The 20,965-nt window shown below is 35.0% G+C and overlaps 2 protein-coding genes across 7 annotated transcripts in view; one reads left to right on the top strand and one right to left on the bottom strand.

The window, feature by feature from the left end:
• Positions 1–20,965, top strand: part of LOC134255480 (uncharacterized) — a 53,008-nt gene that overhangs the window by 18,672 nt on the left and 13,371 nt on the right. The gene's annotated exons all lie outside the window — the stretch shown is intronic.
• Positions 9,454–20,612, bottom strand: LOC134255501 (BTB/POZ domain-containing protein 17-like). Of its 4 annotated transcripts, none has more exons than XM_062738034.1 (2): positions 20,395–20,612; positions 9,454–11,896 (listed from the first exon to the last, which is right to left on the bottom strand). In XM_062738034.1, exon 2 carries the CDS (start codon positions 11,815–11,817, stop codon positions 10,528–10,530), a length of 1,290 nt encoding a protein of 429 aa, XP_062594018.1. In that variant the 5' UTR covers positions 11,818–11,896; positions 20,395–20,612; the 3' UTR covers positions 9,454–10,527. The 4 variants fall into 4 exon arrangements, with proteins under 4 accessions (XP_062594018.1, XP_062594024.1, XP_062594040.1 ...); XM_062738040.1 differs by lacking the exon at positions 20,395–20,612 and adding an exon at positions 15,508–15,910; XM_062738056.1 differs by lacking the exon at positions 20,395–20,612 and adding an exon at positions 13,608–13,817.

Here is a 20,965-nt window from a genome sequence, read left to right as displayed (position 1 = left end):
ACATAACATCCATTTACCACAGCTATAGCAGTAAAGAGGAAGGCTTTTACATGCATTAAATCTCCATCAGTACACTATTATTTCAATTACCCTGGAATAATACTCCATGATGTGATTTTGTCATGCCGTTAAGTGACTTTTAATGGAGTGCCCAGTCAAGAGTGTAGTCAATCTCCATTCATCTTTCGGATTCTTAACCCTTGACCTGTCAGAATCACTTATCTGATTGTAAATTACTTAACGAGAAAACTGAATGTGCTTTCATTAATAAGACATTGAGTCCCTCCCTTAATGCATCTAAATGTGTGCAAAATACAGTTTGTATAGTTATTAGCATGTGCAAATGATAGGAGACAAGAATGTAGAAACTGTGTGATGGAGGTTCCTTTAGATTTAGTCTAAAGTTATCAATAAGCTACTTGTAACTCTCAAGGACACTGTGTAAGGTCAAGGACACCTATTAAGGTATAGGTGGTGACTGGTCAACAGGGGATGATTACTCCTCCTAGGCACCTTGACCCTCCTCTGGAGATTCCTGAGGGGTCCGTGTTTGTGCCCTATTTGTTGATTTTCATTGTTGATATTGAGGGATCAATTGCTGTTCATTGTCTTTGCCTTTTTTATTTACTCTGATATCACTAATTTTTGTTGTTTTCAAGGTGTGAAGAGACCCTCGAATTCATGCCCACCATGAAATGTAAATTTTCATATGCCCAACTACTAAAAAATTCTTTATCCACGAAATCAAATATCCACAAACCAACATTTGTTCCTCAAACCACGAAACTTTGACCAAACGAAAATATATGATTTTACAGTATGAGTAAGTGGTGGTACAAAAATTAGTTTTTAATATGGATTTTTAGATTCAAATGAAGAAAATATATGAAATAAAAAATATATTAAAGGAGATAAAACTGATTTATGATAAAGTTAACATTAATAAATCACATAAAAATAATGTGTTTTATAATCAAAATTTTTTTAACTTCACATTCCAGTTACTATATTTGAATATAAGTTGAAAATCATTAAAATAATTTTTTTGTCATAACTTTAAAATTGTGTCTTGGAATCCTCTTAAAAATAATTTTAAGACTAGACAGAATGGAGATGAAGATAATAGTTTATCTTCTGTCTGTGCATTGTAAATAACATAAACCAATTTCTTTAATGAAAAGTAGTATTTTTTTGCTTTCTAAATATAACGCTTTGTGCCTCGTATAAAAATAGCCATGACGAGAAAGATTTAAGACTTGAATAGATGCAGGTGATTGGCCGTAATTTTGTTTGAGATGATTTCTTGAAAGGTAATGAGGAAAGGTTTATTAATAAACTGTCATTTTTATGGTATTTCTGATTTATTTGAAGAAATTTTGACAGCTTGGAAACAGCCTTTTTAAAAAAGAGAAGCATATATATGATTTCTAGAAAGAACGATTTTTAAGCCTTTAAATATTGTTTGCCAAAATTAAAAAAAAAGGGTTATTTTTTTCTTACACAAGGAAAACTCTTCCCTTTTCATGCAATGTAATTATTCTGTTTATTTTTTTCAGTATCAATCATGAATATTGTTCATTGCCTTTCAGCTCGATATCACTGGATGTGAACTAGAACAAAATAGTAATTATAAAAAATTCCTTGTCAAAAAAAATATGCAACAGAATCTTGTTATGATTTACTTGTAATCATTTTTGGAAACTTCTATCAAATGGTAACTTCATAAGAAAATGTTTGGTCATCACTGAAGGTTATAGAGAGAACATTTTCAGTGATGCATGTTGAATCTTGATGGAAGCTTGGATCACAGTATGATGGAAACAGCTGAGAAAAAAACATTCTGAAGATCATTTGTGGATCCATCAAAGGCTTTCTTCCCAATGAAAAGTAGGACACCCCAAGATATATACCGCAAAAATGAAAAAGTAATAGGCAAGAATTTGATAATCAGCAAGAATATCATCATTTCTTCTTGAAGAATAGAATGATGAGCCATTGTTGGCATTACTTGCCAAAAAAAATGTTTGTGTTTGTAAGAAAAACACAATCTATATTTTTGCTGTTTTGAAATTTGAAATCTTTCATGCTGTTTTTGAAGCCGTATATTTGGCTTCAGATGCTTTGGTTTGACTGACGGCTTTAATATCAAAAGGATCCCGAGAGAAAATTCCCGTTCTTTATCCACTTCCTATGAAGTTTCTTAGACAACTTCATCCTGGTGATAAATGAGACAACATTCCGATATTTTAGTAATATTACTCTTCATGGGATCACAAACAGAAGAAATGAAGTGATGGACATTGTAATTAGTTCCACCATAAGAGAATTTTTCATTAGAGTATAGACAGGCTATAAAAAATAAGACAATATATGGCTCAATGCTTTTCCAAGTGTAAATGTCAGAATATAAAGATCCTCATTTTTTCAGTGCGAAAAGTGTAGGAGTATTTTAAAAAGCACCAAGAAACCGCTTAAAATGAATTGAACAAACGAAGAAAATAAGTTAATGCAGAACTGAGAATAATTGTCTTTCTCAATTTCAAAGTTGAGAATTTTCAAATATTTGAAGAGAAAATGAACAACCGAAGAATGTGTTTGAAAGAAAAATATTTTGAGAGCTTGTCTCAAGTGATCAGGTGAAATATAATTTGAAATGTTGAATGTATGAATTTTGACAGTGAAGTTTGTTTCAATGATAGACTTGTTGATTTGTGAACAAAAAAGGCGAAGATTCTTCAGATTCAAATTAATGATCCATCATGGTTTCTATGACCTCATCTTTCAAGGCTCTTTACTTAACAGGCAAAAATTTTTAAAAGTTGTGAGGAATCCTTTATATTTTGTCAATTTGTTTTTAGTTTTTACCAACTTTTGTGTGACTTTGGGCAGTAACAGTCGGGATTGTCAATTTACAATGTTTTTTTATTCCCCATCGTTGCTGCCTTGAGGAAGAACAAATTGTAGTTCATGACCTTTTCACCCTCCACCTAAAAAAAAACCCCTGCCTACCTTCCATCCTAAGATTTACATATTATTGATCATGTTTACCTGAATTTCATGTTCAAGCCTTGTAAGATGGCGACACTTAGGTTCCAAGTAGTGGCTTAGGGCTACAGCTAGGATTGTAACAGGAAAGGAAATCCATTGCTATAAATGACAGTAAGGCATGGGAAAAGCTCATTAGATTCTATCAGGGGGCTCCTAAAAAATCAAAGACATTGGAAGCTTATTGCGGTCAGCATGGATACAATCAGTCACATGACACACAGACCCCGCAGTTAATGGTGGACACTTGTTTTATGTCATGTAAAATTAATTTGTTGATTCATTATTAATTTTCATTTTTGCTAAACATGGTTTTGTGGGTTTAAGATAAAATCTGAAAGAAATTGTTGAGACATTGATGAGAAACAAAAGAAGTATCTAGGAAATAAAGAAATTAATTCAACATTGATGTCATATTATTCTAACGATTTATACGTCTCCCAGACTGTTTTCTGGAGTTTGAAGGCGGACCCCATGGAATTTGATTAATTAAAAAAAGAATTATCTTTTTTCAACCATAGTCATTGGCTCTTATTGCCAAAAAAAAATTGCATATGTGTCATTTGTAATCCTACTGTTTGGTTAAAATTATTTGTATAACTTTTTATCTGATAACAAAATGGGATGATATTTCTGACGCTGAAATACGACTTGCTGGGTTCTATTTTCTGGAGCGATGTCTCGTGGCCCATTTTTGTTACATACCAAATTGCATGTTATTTGTAATGCAGTAAAATATAAACTGGCTGAATTCTATAGAAAATTATCTTTTATCAGCTAGTATATTTTAAACTTAAACAATGCAATGTCTAATTCTGAAAGAGGATAAACTGAAATTTGTTCAGAAAATGACGAAAAACAAAATTCTGTATAGGTGCAATGTTTAAAGTATTAGTCATCCGAAATTTTCTTAAGCTGAATTAAATGGATGGATAATGTTATTTCAGGGTAGCCAAGGTCAGATATAAAAGATACAAGCATTCCATTGTCATTTAACCAAAAAAAAATTCTTTTTAAAAATCCTGTTCATTCATACAAATTCACAGCAAGTACGGTAAAAATGTCCAATCTAAGGGAAACACCAAGCGGTAATTATTGGAGACGGCAGGCGAAAGGGAGATAACTAAGTGCACTTAATATACCTGCAAATAATCTTACAGAGATAACGATCATATGCCAACAGAAATTATATGGAAATTTGAAAGGGAGGATGCGTAGGGTTGAATTTCTAATTTCTAGTGGAGCCATTCGGATCAGGATATTAGTCTCTGCTTTGCAGATGTGATACCTTGTGATTATTAGATATGCGCTGGGAGACAGAAATAGTTATGAAATAATCAATTAATTTCATTTCGGAGGCTCTGGACAAATTCAATCAATTATAAAGTCAAGTAGTTAATTTTTTTGGCATATTTACATTTTAAGCCGCAGATGCTGTAGTTTTTAGCTCACCTGAGCCAAAGGCTCAAGTGAGCTTTTCTGATCACAATTTGTCCGTTGTCTGTCGTTGTAGTCGTCGTTGTCGTCGTTGTCGTCGTTGTCGTCGTCGTTGTAAACTTTTCACATTTTCATCTTCTTCTCAAGAACCACTGGGCCAATTTCAACCAAACTTGGTACAGAGTATCCTTGGGTGAAGGGGATTTAAATTTGTTCAAATAAAGGGCCAAGTCCTTTTCCAAGGGGAGATAATCATGAATTTATTAAAAATAAATGGCATTTTTTAAAAATCTTCTTCTCAAGAACCACTGGGCCAGGAAAGATGAAACTCATGTGGAATCATCCTCAGGTAGTGTAGATTCAAGTTTGTTCAAATCATGACCCCCGGGGCAAGGGTGGGGCCAAAATGGCCGACCCAATTTTTACATAGGAATATATAGGAAATATCTTTTAAACATCTTCTTCTCCAGAACCACTAGGCCAGGAAAGATGAAACTCATGTTGAATCATCCTCAGGTAGTGTAGATTCAAGTTTGTTCAAATCATGACCCCCGGGGCAAGGATGGGGCCAAAATGGCCGACCCAAGTTTTACATAGGAATATATAGGAAAAATCTTTAAAAATCTTCTCCTCCAGAACCACTAGGCCAGGAAAGATGAAACTCATAAGGAATCATCCTCAGGTAGTGTAGATTCAAGTTTGTTCAAATCATGACCCCCGTGGCAAGGGTGGGGCCAAAATGGCCGACCCAAGTTTTACATAGGAATATATAGGAAAAATCTTTAAAAATCTTCTCCTTCAGAACCACTAGGCCAGGAAAGATGAAACTCATGTGGAATCATCCTCAGGTAGTGTAGATTCAAGTTTGTTCAAATCATGACCCCCGGGGCAAGGGTGGGGTCAAAATGGCCGACCCAAGTTTTACATAGGAATATATAGGAAAAGTCTTAAAAAATCTTCTCCTCCAGAACCACTAGGCCAGGAAAGATGAAACTCATGTGGAATCATCCTCAGGTAGCGTAGATTCAAGTTTGTTCAAATCATGACCCCCAGGGCAAGGGTGGGGCCAAAATGAACGATCAAAGTTTTGCATAGGAATTTACAGGAAAAATCTTTTAAAATCTTCTTCTCCAGAACCACTAGGCCAGGAAAGATGAAACTCATGTGGAATCATCCTCAGGTAGCGTAGATTCAAGTTTTCAAATCATGACCCCAGAGGGTAGGGTGGGGCCAAAATTCAAAGTTTTACATAGGAATATATAGAGAAACCTTTTAAAATCTTTTCAAGAACTTCAAATCCATGCTTAGTGATATTTTTATGGAATCATCCTCAGGTAGTGTAAATTCATGTTTGTTCAAACCATGACCCCCTATGAGGTTCATGTAAGCCCCCTCTCCCCCCCCCCCCTTTCCCCCCAAACTCAGTAAACTTTCAGTAGGGATCTGATATGTGCTTATTCCTAGCAAATTGCTCAGGTGAGCGATGTGGCCCCAGGGCCTCTTGTTACTGGAATTCAGCTGAAGTTCTTTAGTTTTTATTACCTTTTGCCTTTTCCATTTTCATAAAGCCAAGCTTCAAGACCTGTTTTTACTTTTTCTACAAAAACTTTAAATAATTCAATTTTGAGATTTGATAAAATGTCATACTCTCTTTTTTTTTGCTTCCTTTACTTGTTCTATTTTCATATAGACTAGCCAAGCTAATTTTTGAAAGAGCTGTTCTTATTTTTTACAACAAAAAAGTTTTAATAAAATTGAATTGAGATTTGATGAAATGTGAAATGAAGCAGATTGGTTTACAAAGGGTCACTGATATTTAGGCTTACAGTAGATGGCAGGGACAGATGTGATTAGCATTTTTATCCAGATCTTCTTTTATGCAATTTGATAAATCATAAATGCATAGGATACAACAAGCTGGTCAGCCGATTGGCACCGTGTTTACAATTAGGCACATCTAATGTGTAAATCATCATTAAATATTATATTGAAAGCATGCCAAAGTCTATGAGATTGCTTGGTTGAATGTTCCGTCAAAGTACACAGTGTGTCAGTTAATCAGTGAAGGGCATTTATTTTTAGTGCCCATTTCGATGATGCTAGGATGGTCATAATTATGTAACATATGCACCAGAGTACAATTGTATTATATGTAAAAAAAAAAAGTTCATGTCCCTTTCTATGATTAAATAGAAATGGTCTCAGGGTAGAAGTATAATCATTTGCCAACTAGGGATAATATATTCAATAACGATAGGTGCTTGTTATAGCTCTATTACAGTACATACCCACATAGACAGTCTGTCTCAGTGTAAATCATAGTATTCAATGTTATTGGAGATAAATTGACTTAAATCGCCTCCTACACTTCATAGATGGGAACAATCCAGCCTTTGGGGAAGAATATTATTGCCCATACTGAATTTTGTTTTACGAAGGAAAAAAAAATATGGCCAAGTTTTGACAGTATACAAAACCCTGAAATCACTAGACTACCAGTCTCTACCCTGTCTCGTTTTGTGGAGGACAATTTTATCAATTGCTCTGAATTAATGATGAAAACGGGTCAATTGAGGGGTCCTGCATATCCATCATTAAGATTAACTACTATATGATGTACTGTAAAAAGGCAGCCTTTTAAAATCTACCTGCAAACCTCTCTTGAAAAAAGCAGTTGTCGACATGTTTGTTTACGAAATAGTTGGGTTGTCCGAGAATTTGTTTAACGTTTTGTAGTGTGCAGTGATTATGCCATCTTCTCTGGCCTGCCACCCTGCACAAGAACAAAGTTTCTACTTAACAAAACAAATCTTTCTTCTAGTTTTCTGCTTTAGGAGGAGACAGGTTTGAGACCCACCTCTTGTCTCTGATTTTTAATGGAGAGATTTTTTTTTTGTCTTCTATGTGCAATCAAGTACTTTATTATTGATTCCCAGCTTGGAAGACACTGAGTAAATAATATTTCCTCTAAATTGTCTCTTGTAACATCTTTTCTTCATAGGAGCTATCACTATGCTAATTAATATGATGACATGACCACGAAGAGCTTGTCACTAACATACGCCAGTTTTCCCATCTTTACTTCTTTAGTTCAAAAGTATGGATTTTTCGATCATTTCCTTTTCGGGAATTTGTATTAAGCCTATGGCCTTCAAAAAAGGAAGATGATATTTCTCATCTTTTTATTCATTTTGTCAAAAGCTCCAGGAAATATTTATCTGAAAATCAAATTCAAATTTCAGATAGCCAAAAACAATATTCTGTAAATGGCACAAGCATGTTAACAGTATCTGTATCATGGAAAAAGTCCAACTTCTTTCAGGGCCTGACAATTATGGAAATTCATCATTGTGTCAAGATAATGATTTCAGCGATTATGCAAATAAAAGAATAAGAGAATAAAAAAATATTGAAAATTATTTAATGATCTTGATAAAATTCCACTCGAAAAGGGTTCATAATAGGAAAAAAGACATTTTATCTATGCTTTAGTTCTTTAAGAAGGAATTAATTGTCGGTGCCTGACGCCAGTATTTCGCCACTGATAAATGCCCAGTCTGCCCAAATGAACACGTCTATTCATGGCTCACAGACCAATTTAAAGCCACCCGATCTATGTAAAAAACAGAGAAAATAATAGCCGGATAGGACTTATTTACTGTCAACAAGAAAAAAAAATCACAGCAATCAGGGCCTCTAGTTTAGCTGAACTGTCACCATGCAGTTCTAATTCGAGAAGATTTTTTTCTCTTTGCCACTTTTAGCATAAAAAATAAAGTAGGAGTTGGAAGCTGATGGTCATTGCTTTGGCACCATGTTGGTTTTTTACTCAGAAAGCTGATTAATAAAAATCTAAAATGAAAGCATCCAGATGGTGCTCTCTTCAAATTTTTTGTTATATAGCTGGAGGTTGTTTGAGGGTAGAGGTTTTAGGAAAAAAGAAAAATGAAATATTTCTTTCTTTAGGTCAGTTTTAATGAATGTACATTTATTTTTAAGTTGTCTCATAAAAAAATAAAAATGTATTATCTCTCATATTCTTAGTAATTGTAACCAGAAAGTGTTACAATACTTTTCTTTGAAGCCCCCCCCCCCCCCCCCCCCACTTCTTTTGTGTACATATCCATCAATCATTTTTGGGGTAAATATTTTGATTATGTAAGCATTTTGATGTTTTTATCAAAAATATTTTTACGAAAGAAATACATTGGAAATCTGATCTTGCTGTGTTTATAATTATTTTGTAAGCAATATTACTTCATATCTATATACTGTCGGAAGCATTTATTGCATGCATCATTATTCCCACTATTACCCACGTTTGTCTGAATTTTTTCATACCTAATCTCAGTAAATTCTCATGGGAAGATCAATATAAGAAATCCTACATAAAAAAATCTTTTGTGCCAGTGGCATTTTATAATATAAGAAATTTTTGTTAGTCTGTGCTCCCCAGAGGCACAATTTTTTTTTTGTATTTGTGCATGATTTCGAGGTGAGCCAGGGCACTAGGCCGAAATTAGTCTCCAGATAGGGATCTCACTCAGACATTGTTTTTTTGGCAGACCGAAAATCGGCAAATAAGAGGAAAAAAAAGCATCTCAGAGGAGCCACGAAATTGACATCCCTGTTCAGACTGTAATTTCTGGCTCGTTATGAAAGAATAACAGTTCAAAAAACCCTGTTGCATATTTATACAAAAGTTGATCACAGCATGGTAAATACTGGGATAATTTTCACGTACTTGAAAGTTGGAGTAGGTTATCTTGTGGTGTGCCTGAGCTGAACTTATGATAGCTCGATTATACAGTATTTTGTAAAGCGATTTATTAGTTCAGTATTTAAGCTCCTATCAGGTACATAAACAAGTTTATCGGAAGTATTTGTAGAAACTGCCACATACTAGATGTCTTTATCGGAACATGACCAAAACATTTTTCCTTGATAACTAAGATGAAAGAAAACACAATGTTGTAAAGCATTTTTCTTGTACATTTAATGACAAAAAAAAAATAACATAAGCAATAGTGTTCATTCAGTATTGAGCAAAAAACAACTTGTTTCAATAGTATCTGAAGTAGGATCATGTGTATACATTGACGATCAATTTAATCTTTTTAAGCTTTAATTACTTCCGATAATGATTATTAATGATTAAAGTGCATGACTGATCATAAAACCCAAAGCAGCATTTCAAATTGGTCAAATTTTCTTGGCTTCAAATTTTCCAATTTCCTTTAATTACGAAACCCTCATGCTTCATCGAGGACTTAATTCTCAGAAAAACCTCCAGCTCACAAGGTTTCCTGACATATTTGATATTTCTTTAAATATGCTAAATTAAATTATTTAAAAATGCTCTGGTCTGATAAAAAAGGGCTTAATTGCTAGTTAGTGAAGGAGTCCTGCACACAGTTTAGACTGGATGAAAAGAAGAGACAAATTGCCTCTAATTACCCTGCTAGTCAAGTCTGGATAAAAATGCTCCCATTGCATAAGGTCCCCCAGATCCTATCTTCTAAAGAATCTTCAAAGCCAAGGTACATAGCTAGTTTTTCCAGCTCTGCTGGTATGCGAACATTTGGGATTTCCTTCAAACTCGAGTTTCACTCAATTTAATTCTAAATTAAGTGCACTAATATGATTTGGTGAACCATGAACACCTAGTTTTTCTAGAATGGCTATTAAATATATATAGCTTTGGTGGAAAATGTCATGTTTGATCTATAAAACTCAAAAGTTTACACAGATTAAAAAGCCAAAGTATTTACATGAATTTTCAGCCATGTCTTTTCCTAATAGCAGCAATGAAATTATCTCTTCGATGTTGAATTCAAATTTAATGTTTAGGTAATTTAAAGTACATAAAGTTTCAAAGGAATCAAAAAAACATTTTGACAAGCTTCACTCAATGTAACAAGCAGTTTTTTTGACAGAGATTTATTGTGATGGAAAAGAAATGCAAAATAGCACTGTAATCAAGGGCGAAATAAAAAATTACACTGCATACTACAGACCTTCAAAATTTGTCATGATAGAACACATTCAAGAGGACCTGTCTCCGGTTTGAACACTAGCGTTTTGTACATAGTTTGCTGCAGATGACACATTGTACATTTGAGGGATGGGGGAGAAAGTCTGTTGGTTGGGTGAGGAGGGAGGGGCAGGGGCCACCTCATACAGTCTCTGGTACTCCCTGCTCTCTTGCAGAAGATTACTGTAAATTTGACTTTGCACAACAGGGGGAGGTTGAGTGTTCTGTATTAATACTGCGGGAGAACAGTGGGTTTGGCCTGGAACACTGCGGTTCAAATTCTGGTTTGAACTTGATAGCATTTCCGGTGAGTTCATACCATTGTTTTCAGCACTGTTGGGTCGGGTTCTATTGAGGGTTCTTTTGGTGAACTGAACCCCTACAAAGTCATCTTTTGCTTCAGGTACGTCTTTAAAACAGTGGTACCGCACTGCATTCTCCACTAGTTCTTGAACTTGCGGGAAGTTTTTGAATACACCATTTTTCTGCAAGTGATACAGGACTTTCCGATGAAGTAACGGATAGCGAATGTTGACTAGTATGTCCTCTATGAGATTTTTGTCGGCTAACTGGTTCCTTTTCATCCATTCAGTAGCAGAAGTCAATATCACATTCTCCTCAGCATTGCAGTCATCACATTTCAGTAAATCACTCACCAAGTGCCAACTACAAAAGGGCCATCTTTCAGAAGCAATCAAGTCACGGAACTTGGCACATAGCACTTTGTAGCAGAGATCACAAATTTCATCCGAATACAGATTTCCTTCATAAATGTCACATATGATGTCAATTGAAAATCCCCTACATCCATCAGTAGTATCGATCATATTGAGAAGAATTTGACTGATGTAGCTGTGACAATGTTGGATCAAGGGTTTGACTTGATATTTTTCTGCCAGGCTATGAAGGGGAAGCACATAGTCCCTATGGAGCCAGACTGCCCCACTGTATATGAAGTACAGAAACCGACTAAACACCATACTGCACTCTGGGGCCTCCTTCAAATTCAAAACCGGTCTGGACTGAGAATCACCAGATTTGAGTTCATTCAACATGGTGGCCAGAATCTCACTTTTTAATCCAAGAATCATTCTGTGTCCTCTAAAAACGAATTGTCCTTCATTCACATTAAGAATCACGTCACAGAGGGATTCACTGTCAAACAAGGATTCAAAAGACTGGTTTGTCTTGACTTTCTTGCTTTCGTTGGTGAGGGTCTGACCCTCAATGACCTCAGGGACGTTTTCCGGAGGCATTGAGGGGTCAGGGTAGTGTTGACCGCTGGGACTGAAGCGCTTCATCCTTTTGATGCGGCATCTTAGCTCATCCTGAGCTGGCCTTGTATGATGTGCCAGGATTGGAGTTGGATCAAATTGTCACCTGAAAAGAGAGATTAGCAAACCATTAATGCTTTTGAAGGAAACCTGAGTCACTTCAGTGCTGAGACTCTTTAGAAAAAGCTGGCTTGATGAAATCAATGGAGAATAATGAAGATGAAGTGCCACCTTAATTGAGCATGTGTCGGGAGGAATGGAACAAATGCATTTAATCAGACGGGCAATGTTTTCCCGAGATCTACCTGGTATTGTATGGCCAGGTTTATAAACTACCTTGTCTTATAAACCCAGCCTTGCAGTATAAATAGCACAGCTGCCAATGGGCTATCTGATTTAAATATTTAATGAAAATTAACTCCTGCCAGGGAACAAATGGAGAAAAAAATAACAGTGGGTGAGGAAACAACCATTCCAATGTAATTGTTCAAGGACTTAAAAGGAACTTGGCCTAGCGTTTGACATTCTGCATGCCCCCATGTTTGCCGAACAATAATCATTTGGGATCAGTTGATGACAGATGAAATCCCTTGTTATACAGAGGCACTTGAGGAGATTTATCTCTTAGCCTTTAACATGCAGCAGTGACATTCTTTTAAAGAAAACCCTTCTCTCAGACTCCGAGGTTTTTTTTTATCAACCTGTCATTCCTGATCACTGTTCCTTATCATTTCTAATCAGTATTGCATCAACACTCGCTACCAACCAAACAATCACATTTACCGTAAGCTTCCCTCCAATAAACATATTTTTGTCCTTACGAAAATGAGATAAAGTTCTGCCTAGAAGAAAATAATCGCAGGAACTTGTCCAAGAATAATATCTAGATTTTTTTTTCTTCAAGCAAGAATTAGTATTTCCTACTAGAAGGGCATTATCCTTGTCCAACCCATTTTTTGCCTGTTTGCACGAATCTTGGCCCAAATATCTTGAAATTATCAATCCCTGCCTTGATCTCTTCAATTTTTTTAATACCAAGTAGTGATTCCATTTGACCATGTTTGCATTGTGACAGTACATCAAATTGCATGTTGATTTGATTTTAGGGGGGATCATTTCTAATCAATCTCGTGTGACTGAAGGAGGCCCTGCTAAGTAATCGCTATTGACAATTTTCACCACTGTCTCGGTCAGAAAACCACATTCATTATGAAAAAATTTTTTTCGAAGATTAATGAGATAATTTTAAGAAATTTACGTTGTCACTGCACCAATAAATTTTAGAGGGAAGAGGATCAATGAGACATTTGTCTAATCATTGACTCTGCATCCTGACTTGCATCTAATTAAGCATGAAATATTTGATAGATTGTTCAATATTGGTTTTTCTCATAGGGAAGTCTTTTTATAAAAAGGATATTTTATTGATACTGACAAGTTAGAATTTAAGGTTTTTGTTGCACAAGAAAATTTGGAATGAATAATGGCAATCAGGAAATTTTAATAAAATTAAAAATCTGATTAAAATCAGGAGATGTATGAAGTCTCGTGGCAAAATATTTAAAAATATATATATATTAAATCAGATGAATTTTTTGTGAAAATAGAAAAACAAGAAGTTTAAATAAATGTTAAAAAAAAAAGAACATAGACATTTTGTTTAAATTTTAATAGTTGAAAATATCATTAAAAAGTTCAGTCAAACATTTTAGAAGAAAAGTAAAATTTTAAAATTTTGATTAAATTAAAATTAAGAATTGAACAAAGTCATTTTGAATTATAAAAATGTTGATTTCAATGACCATTTAAATATTTACCTTGAGAAATCTTGATCATTGTGAAGTAAATCTCCTCTTTGATAAATAATATCCAACTGTGTTTTTGTCATTAAACCAAAATATTAAATAATGCCTGACGAACTGAGAAGTGATGTATGATTAAGTCACCTGTGATTGGCTGAACTCTGTGACCCTGGGGTCAAATTGACAGAAATAAATCCAGCGTTAACTAATAGGTCTATCTGTTCTACACCTCTCTGCCTTTGTAATAGTGGTGTGTAGGTATAAATTATGTGTGGCTTTGAACAAATTCGGCAAAAGTAGTAGCCTAATGTAATTAGATTTTTTTCTATGTACATTTGTCCTGAAGGAAAACGGATACGTGGAAACATTGTCTCGAATCAATTAAATAGATCAGACGTGTGGTGTAACAGAATATTATTTATTCCCCGGTGTTTATGTCAATTGTGTACTGACTTATGAAGAGCCCTGGGGGCAGGACAGGGGACCGATATTGTCTCCTGAAAAATGTGGACATTTAGATGTAAGAGGGCTTATAATTAGTTTGATTAATAAACATTTGTTTGAGCTGTTTGCCCTTTTGGGATGAAAGCGGGACAATAAAGATGTCATTTTAATGGGCCTTAGACTGAGTTTCAATGGCTGGGAAAGACAATGTCTGAGACAATAAGGGTGTAGGGTATAACATTTATGATGGAATTACTAATGATTTACAGGCCCGATCTGTTGCATTTGCAGTTGAAAATGTAATGATATACAATGGTGCTCTTTGGCAGAAGAGAATGAAATTTGAGCATTTGCATTTAATATATTTGATTTATAAGCTCATTCAAAAGACATTAAGAATTGTTATCTATGTTGACAATTTACAGTTGCGTAGAAAGAGGGAGGGATAGAATGAGAGAGAGAGAGATAGAGAGAGAGAAGGAATGAATGAGAGAGTAAACAAATTCTGTTGGAGTGGCCAGGTCCTTGAGACACATTCATGTCTCTACTTCAGAGAGTCCGGAAGTCTATGTTGATTGTATATAATAATCCGCTGATAATATTAACAACCCCACATCTGCTGGGGCAGATTCAATAAAAGTTTGGCTCAGAGAAACAAAAAACACAGAATACCACCCATAAGTCTCCTAATGGACCCTGGCTCCAGGCTCTCATAATCAGAAAAGAATCAGACCAGGATCTCAGATGAGATAGATCTCGAGATATTTCAACTTGCAGTAGCTTTCTCTTGAAAGTAGATCTGTGAAATTGTCAGGCATAAATTCTTAAAATGTGTCCTTATGAGAAATATAAATAAAGATTTTCATTTATGATGAATGACTTTTGCAGATGTATGGGTGTTAAAGGGGCACATTCTTTTTGATTGAAATATTTTAAAGAATGGGAAGTTTTGAGAGAAATATGGTCAATTAATAATGAAATACAGTCTGAACAGGTGTATTAAAGTGGAGAATAGATGATTTAGCAGAGAAAAACAAAGAACGCTTCCTTTTGAAGTCGTCAAGTACTGATGTATTCATATTTCCTGTGGGGTGTTATAATTTGCCGCTTCATCAAGTAACTACATTTTCTGAAGTTGATGGTTTGAAATGTCTACACAGACACAGGAATGGGCCTGAAAATTTCAGGGGAGTAAAATACTTGGTTTTCTTCACAGGCTTTTAGAATATTTTTCAGCCCCCATCCATCATGCAGTAATAGCTCGATCAAAATTTTTTTTCCTCTTAAGAGCAAAATATGGCATGTGTCACTGAACGAAATCTTCATTCATCATAAATGGCTATTCATCTTCAATTTATGATGAATTTCAGATTTATGTATTGAAAAGAAATTCAAGAAGAGAACATTTTATATAAGATTAATTTATCAACACAAACACAAGAACAAAAACCACCTATTCTGTTCTACTAACCTTGTAAGCTGGTTATTTGTTAAAAATCCATTTTCACAATAATAACACTGAAGTTTTTTACCCACGAAACATGAGAGCTTCTTTAAGACACAACTCCGAAGATAAAGTCAATGAATTAAAAGGTTTTTCGCTATTTTACCCCTTGTAACCTTACGGTGCCTGTCAATATACCAATCTCATCAAAGTAATAGGAGTCGGTCTGTCATATTTCTTCATAATTTCTCTGCGGTTAAGCTCTAGGAGGTTATTGTAGAGCTAAGGCAGCCATGCATGCCCTCAGAATAATGTCTCCACTTTAATGCCTACAGCTAAAAAAAAATCTTTCCCGATTAGGGTCAGCTTTTGCCAAATATTGTTACGCACAGGATAATGGGCATTATTATGATATGAGAGATAAAAAAAATTGATCATAAATAATTTGTTTTTCAATGAACTTCCCCCCTTTGCAGTATTTGAAGTCAAAGAAATGAATGTGTGTGCATTATATTATAGTCATATTTCTTTTAATCGGTGGTGTATGAAATTAGTGTATTGTTTTGTAGGTTAGCAAGTTCTACACTCGGCCAATTGATTAGAATTGAACATATACAAAAAATAAAATCTTCAAAGGAAAACTGAAGTTAAATTAGTTTTCCATGTAATTAAACCACAAATTACATGGCACAATTTAAAGCAAGGTTAATAGAGTTTGTATACTCAAATGTCGGCTTGTGTCATCTTTTAGCTGATTTTAAATGCGACTCGGTATTTATGCTTATTTATAAACAATAAGGTACCCCCCTTTGGTTGTAAACTGATACGACAGTGTCACACTTGGCAGTCGTATGTCATAGAAAATTAGGCATTTTATTAGACATGCCTCGAATTGCACTTATGATTTTAATAAAAGAATAAATATGACTTTGCAGAAATCATACAAATTTTTGGGAAGACCTGTTTTAAGCTTGCTAATGGGGCAGTTTGTCCTTTTAAAATGCGCAAAAAAGAAAACACAAGGAAAAATTACCTCAAATTACCTGATCTGCTCGAGATGACGCCAGAACAAATTGCTTGTCATGTAATCTTCAGCTTTATTTGAAGATAACCGTTTTAGTTTTTTCTCATGGACTTTTAAAAGTTTTGATCAGATTTGATTTCCAGCCATAGATGTCTGATCTGATTTATAAAATGGTCTTCAACTCTGACATGATAATCCAATTAGACTAGAATTCAAGAATGTACTTTCTTTAAGTCGTAAAATCCTTGCACCATCATCACTAGTTTGAAATTGAAATGTCATTTTAACTCAAGTCCAGGCTTACCACAAGGTTCAAAACCGCAGAAAGTGTGTAATGAATGTTAGAAATACCAAACTTTCAAGAGTCCTTGTTGCTCAGATTAAAACAATTCTTAATCTGGGTGTTATCACCTAGATGTTGAAATTTAAGCCTCTGGTGTCCCAGCCCCTTTTCAACACAAATTGATAGAAAAATTAGCGAAGTTTGTCAACTACTCGGGGGGATGGCCTGAGCTTTGACCAGACTATCCAGCTTTGTCTTACACAATTATAATCTTAGCGTTATCACCTGGACCAAGATAAGAGCCCCTCAACCTGCTTATGTGAAACAGGTATGTTTGGGTCTGTCTGGGGGCTGGAGCCAGCGTGGGGATGGAGGTGTGAGGAGCGCAAACAAGCTTGAGCACGAGGAACCCGCGATGGCGTCAACGGGGAAATTTACAAACTGGATTTAATAGTGGTCCTATTGATGTAATGGCAAGATATCGGGGGCTGTATAAATCGGGGACATTCTCCCTCTCTTCATTTCATTGGACTGGGAATAAAAGATATGTTTTTAAAACTTCCACCCAAGGTATTTACTTTGGTTGTCTGGGTTTTATCTGGAAAAAGGTTGAAAGGGGGGAAATGGGAAAGATTGTCACTAAATGACCCTAGTGACAAGCAGTGTTATCTGTGCAGTTGATCACTTTGTAGACTGGAGTTGTTCGCTGGGTTTTGTATGCCACCCATAGACCTCATTTCAAAAGATCAGATTAAACACAGAACTTTATCAAAGAAATCTCCTAGCTTTCTATTTTTCTCCTTTACTGAAAAGCCGGTCATTTCTTGGGCTCTGACTGTAAAGAGAGCCCTAGAGGTAGACACAAAAAGCCGACTGAATCCCAAAGGAGGGATATTGACTCTTAGTGGACTCCATTGTCAAAACATTTGTACAGGCCTTCCAGTTGAATTGACTCGTAAATAATGCTTGGTTAGACATTTCACTGATGATTTACCCCGTTTAGGTATTAGTCGTGGATTTTTTCATAGTGTCCGTTTAAAGCATCGTGATTGCAGTGATGCCACGTAATGAAAAAAAGTGATCATGTGAAACACTCCGCTAATCACCTCTCATTTTTCTCAGTCTCTTTACATAATATTTGATATCTGACCATAAGTGATTTATAGTTATGGTATTGGGCTCCACGATTGGTGTGGAAAAATATTTATTTCAGTCTGGAATTCCATAAACTGTCAAAAGACCAAATGCTCATCTCTCAATTTCGAAAACCAGTAATAATTTATAGGGCATTAGTTTATATGGTCATCAGATTGGTCAGAATTTATTGATTATGGTTTATAGGTTTATAGACAGGAAATTGACATTCAATTTATGTTTGTTAAATTAAGAGTATTTACCCTTGTCAAGAGGGATAGCGGCCATAAGCTGTTTTTGTTAGTATTAGGATTACACTGATATGCTTTCATGGCGGGTGTATTTACTAAACAATAGGAGTTCTAGAGCTGTATTTATTTATTTAGTATGAATAATAAGTCAGAGGTAAAGAGGTATTCATTAAGAATGAGTGCAGAAAGATGGACCAGAAATGACTGTAGTATATTTCTGACAGGCAAGGTTAAAATTTAGTACATTTCATGGAATTATAATTCCTGTGTCTTAAAAAAGCTTTCTTGACATTTTCCTTTCCATTAATGCTTGCTTAATTGATTCAAACACACATCTAATTAAATCAGATTTTGTTTTCATATTTACGTGAAGATTATAAAAAATACAAGGAAATATACAGAATCATGCATTATTGCGTAAGGTTTAGAGGAGCAATCTTCTTGTCTATTTTTTATGTAGTAGGTAAAAATATCTATATGTCCCCTATAACTGTCAGAATTCATATTGACCATCTTTTCAATCAAGCTTTCCTTGGAATGTTGGAATGTCGAATGATTTGCAGCAATAACTTGTTTCCGGAATTCCAAGACGGGGAATGATGCCACAGCCTCCATAAAATATTGCATGTTGGGTAAACGTAACATCAAGTTATGCTCTTTTCTGATAGGTTTGGTGTGATTTCATCAGGTTTTTGACGAATTCTTTTTGACAAAGCGTGGCATTATTCACTGCTCATCATGCATTTCTATCTCCATCAGGGTATTAACAATTGTTTTTCGTCATTCTTCCGATGAGTTCTGCCTTCAAGGCCTATACAAGAATTCCCTCTTAAATACTTCATGATTGCAGCCAGTGATCTTTATATTCTCCAGGGATTATGTTTTGTTTTTTCTGGGGGCCATTAACAGAAGCTAAGATTTTTTTCTCCCCCTGTTTCCTTTGATAAGAAAGCATACATTAAAGTTGTCTAACACATTATTTAAGAGAGCAAGACATTGCAGCCCGAGCTGACTTTATTTCACTTGTTATATTGATTGTGCCGTGTACATTTTAACAAGGAAAATCGCAAATGGGAATTGTCAGGGGGAAAGATTACATTTTAGTGGGAAACAGGGAGGAACACAAGTTTATCAGTTACTAATATGTACTCCTCCCATTACTCGGTGTCTCAATTATATACAGAAAAATGTCCAGGATTATGACATGTTTGATAGATCACAATTTTATTTGTAGCATTAGTAGGCAACACCTTGAAAATCTCTTAGTTCATTATTGGGGGTTTTGATTGCTGGCAGTTTGAATGTATACCAACTTACATTCCTACACATCAGGTCATGGCTATCAAAATTCGATCAAGAGAGAGAGAGGTAGAGAGAGAGAGGGAGAGCACTGAGTGTCTTGTTGTAACATTATGTTCCTTAGATTGTTGGATTAAGAGAACATGAAAACATCATTACTAAAAAACTTCAGATCAAAGTTACATAAAGCCGTACCATGGAGGGAATAGATCCTGTACTTAAACGTGTAGGACCTTGTAAAACTTCTTGTCGAGATTCTAATCAAATCCACTGCAATTTAACAGAGTAATCTCTTCTTAAATCATTTTGTCTTTTTGAACCCATCCAAGGTAATAAATCATTTCTTTGTATAAAAAAAGCTCAGTATTATTAGATGATATTACATGAGCAGGCATGGATGGTTGGTTGTGCCAGTGGTAAGGGATTTTGTGCTCTGCGAGCGTGCAGTTCTTACGACCTGAGACTTTAATATACTTGGCTCCACACTGACCAGAGTATAGCCTTTATTGTGGGGATTGCTTTGAAAATACGGATTTGGTCGATGTAAGAACTTAAACAAACAGTGAAGAGAATTGTGAGATAAATCTTTGAGGAAATGAGTTTTCCTAATGCACCCACTACTTTTTGGGCTGGGTAAAAAAATGTTTGAAAAGCTCTAGCCTTTGGCTATGAGAGGGGAACAGTTAATAGAATGTTTATCTTTGGGGAGGTGTGATTTTGATCCTACGATCAGTTAGAGAGAAGAATCAAATTTTCAGATAACAAAAAAATCATGATAGAAAAAAGGAAAAAATGGGAATTCCATAGTCAATTTTTTTTTCAATTGCAGCAAAAATCATTGATTTATCATCAAAGTTTTGTAATGCAAGCTAGTTAGAGATAAAATTGTCAATTTTCAAGAGAGAAAATTTGGCATATATTACCTGTAATTTGTATAAAACGTAATCCAAACTCTCACTGATACAGAACGTGGTCGTCCATGTAAACAAATGGCTGGAGTGAGCAGGGGATGTTTGTGTTGATTCGCGAAGCTTTAATCTCCATCTGAGGGACACCCTTGTGGGAGTCTCGTAGTTTACTTAATTTAAATAGATTCTAGAGCACACACTTAAAAAAATCCTAAATGCACACCATATCAGTAAAATCTGAGGGAATAATACAAAATATCAGGCTATAATGTTTTTTAAAAATGAAGAAAAATCGTCTTATCTTTTAAGACATTTGTCTGAATTATGGAGTGTAGAAGTCGTGGTATTTAAAGTATTTTTTACACACACCTGATGTAGATTGATTATTGTTCTGTCAGAGAGAATGCTAAATAAAGTGATGTAATGGTGACTGTACAAAAATACATCAGTCCATGTCAACAAAAAGAACAAAGACCATGAAATAAATCTGATAAAATTTATAATGGGGAAAATTAATACTTCTATCAATTTTGATACCAAGTATTCATTGATTTAAAGAATTTCAGTAATTGACCTCTCTGTCTAT

Source organism: Saccostrea cucullata, unplaced genomic scaffold (assembly GCF_032062105.1).
Source record: "Saccostrea cucullata isolate Sc308-1 unplaced genomic scaffold, CSIRO_AGI_Scuc_v1 ctg1402, whole genome shotgun sequence".
In the NCBI taxonomy this organism is placed as follows: domain Eukaryota; kingdom Metazoa; phylum Mollusca; class Bivalvia; order Ostreida; family Ostreidae; genus Saccostrea; species Saccostrea cuccullata.
Note: the sequence above shows the minus strand (reverse complement) of the source record. Positions and strands in the feature narration are given on the sequence as shown.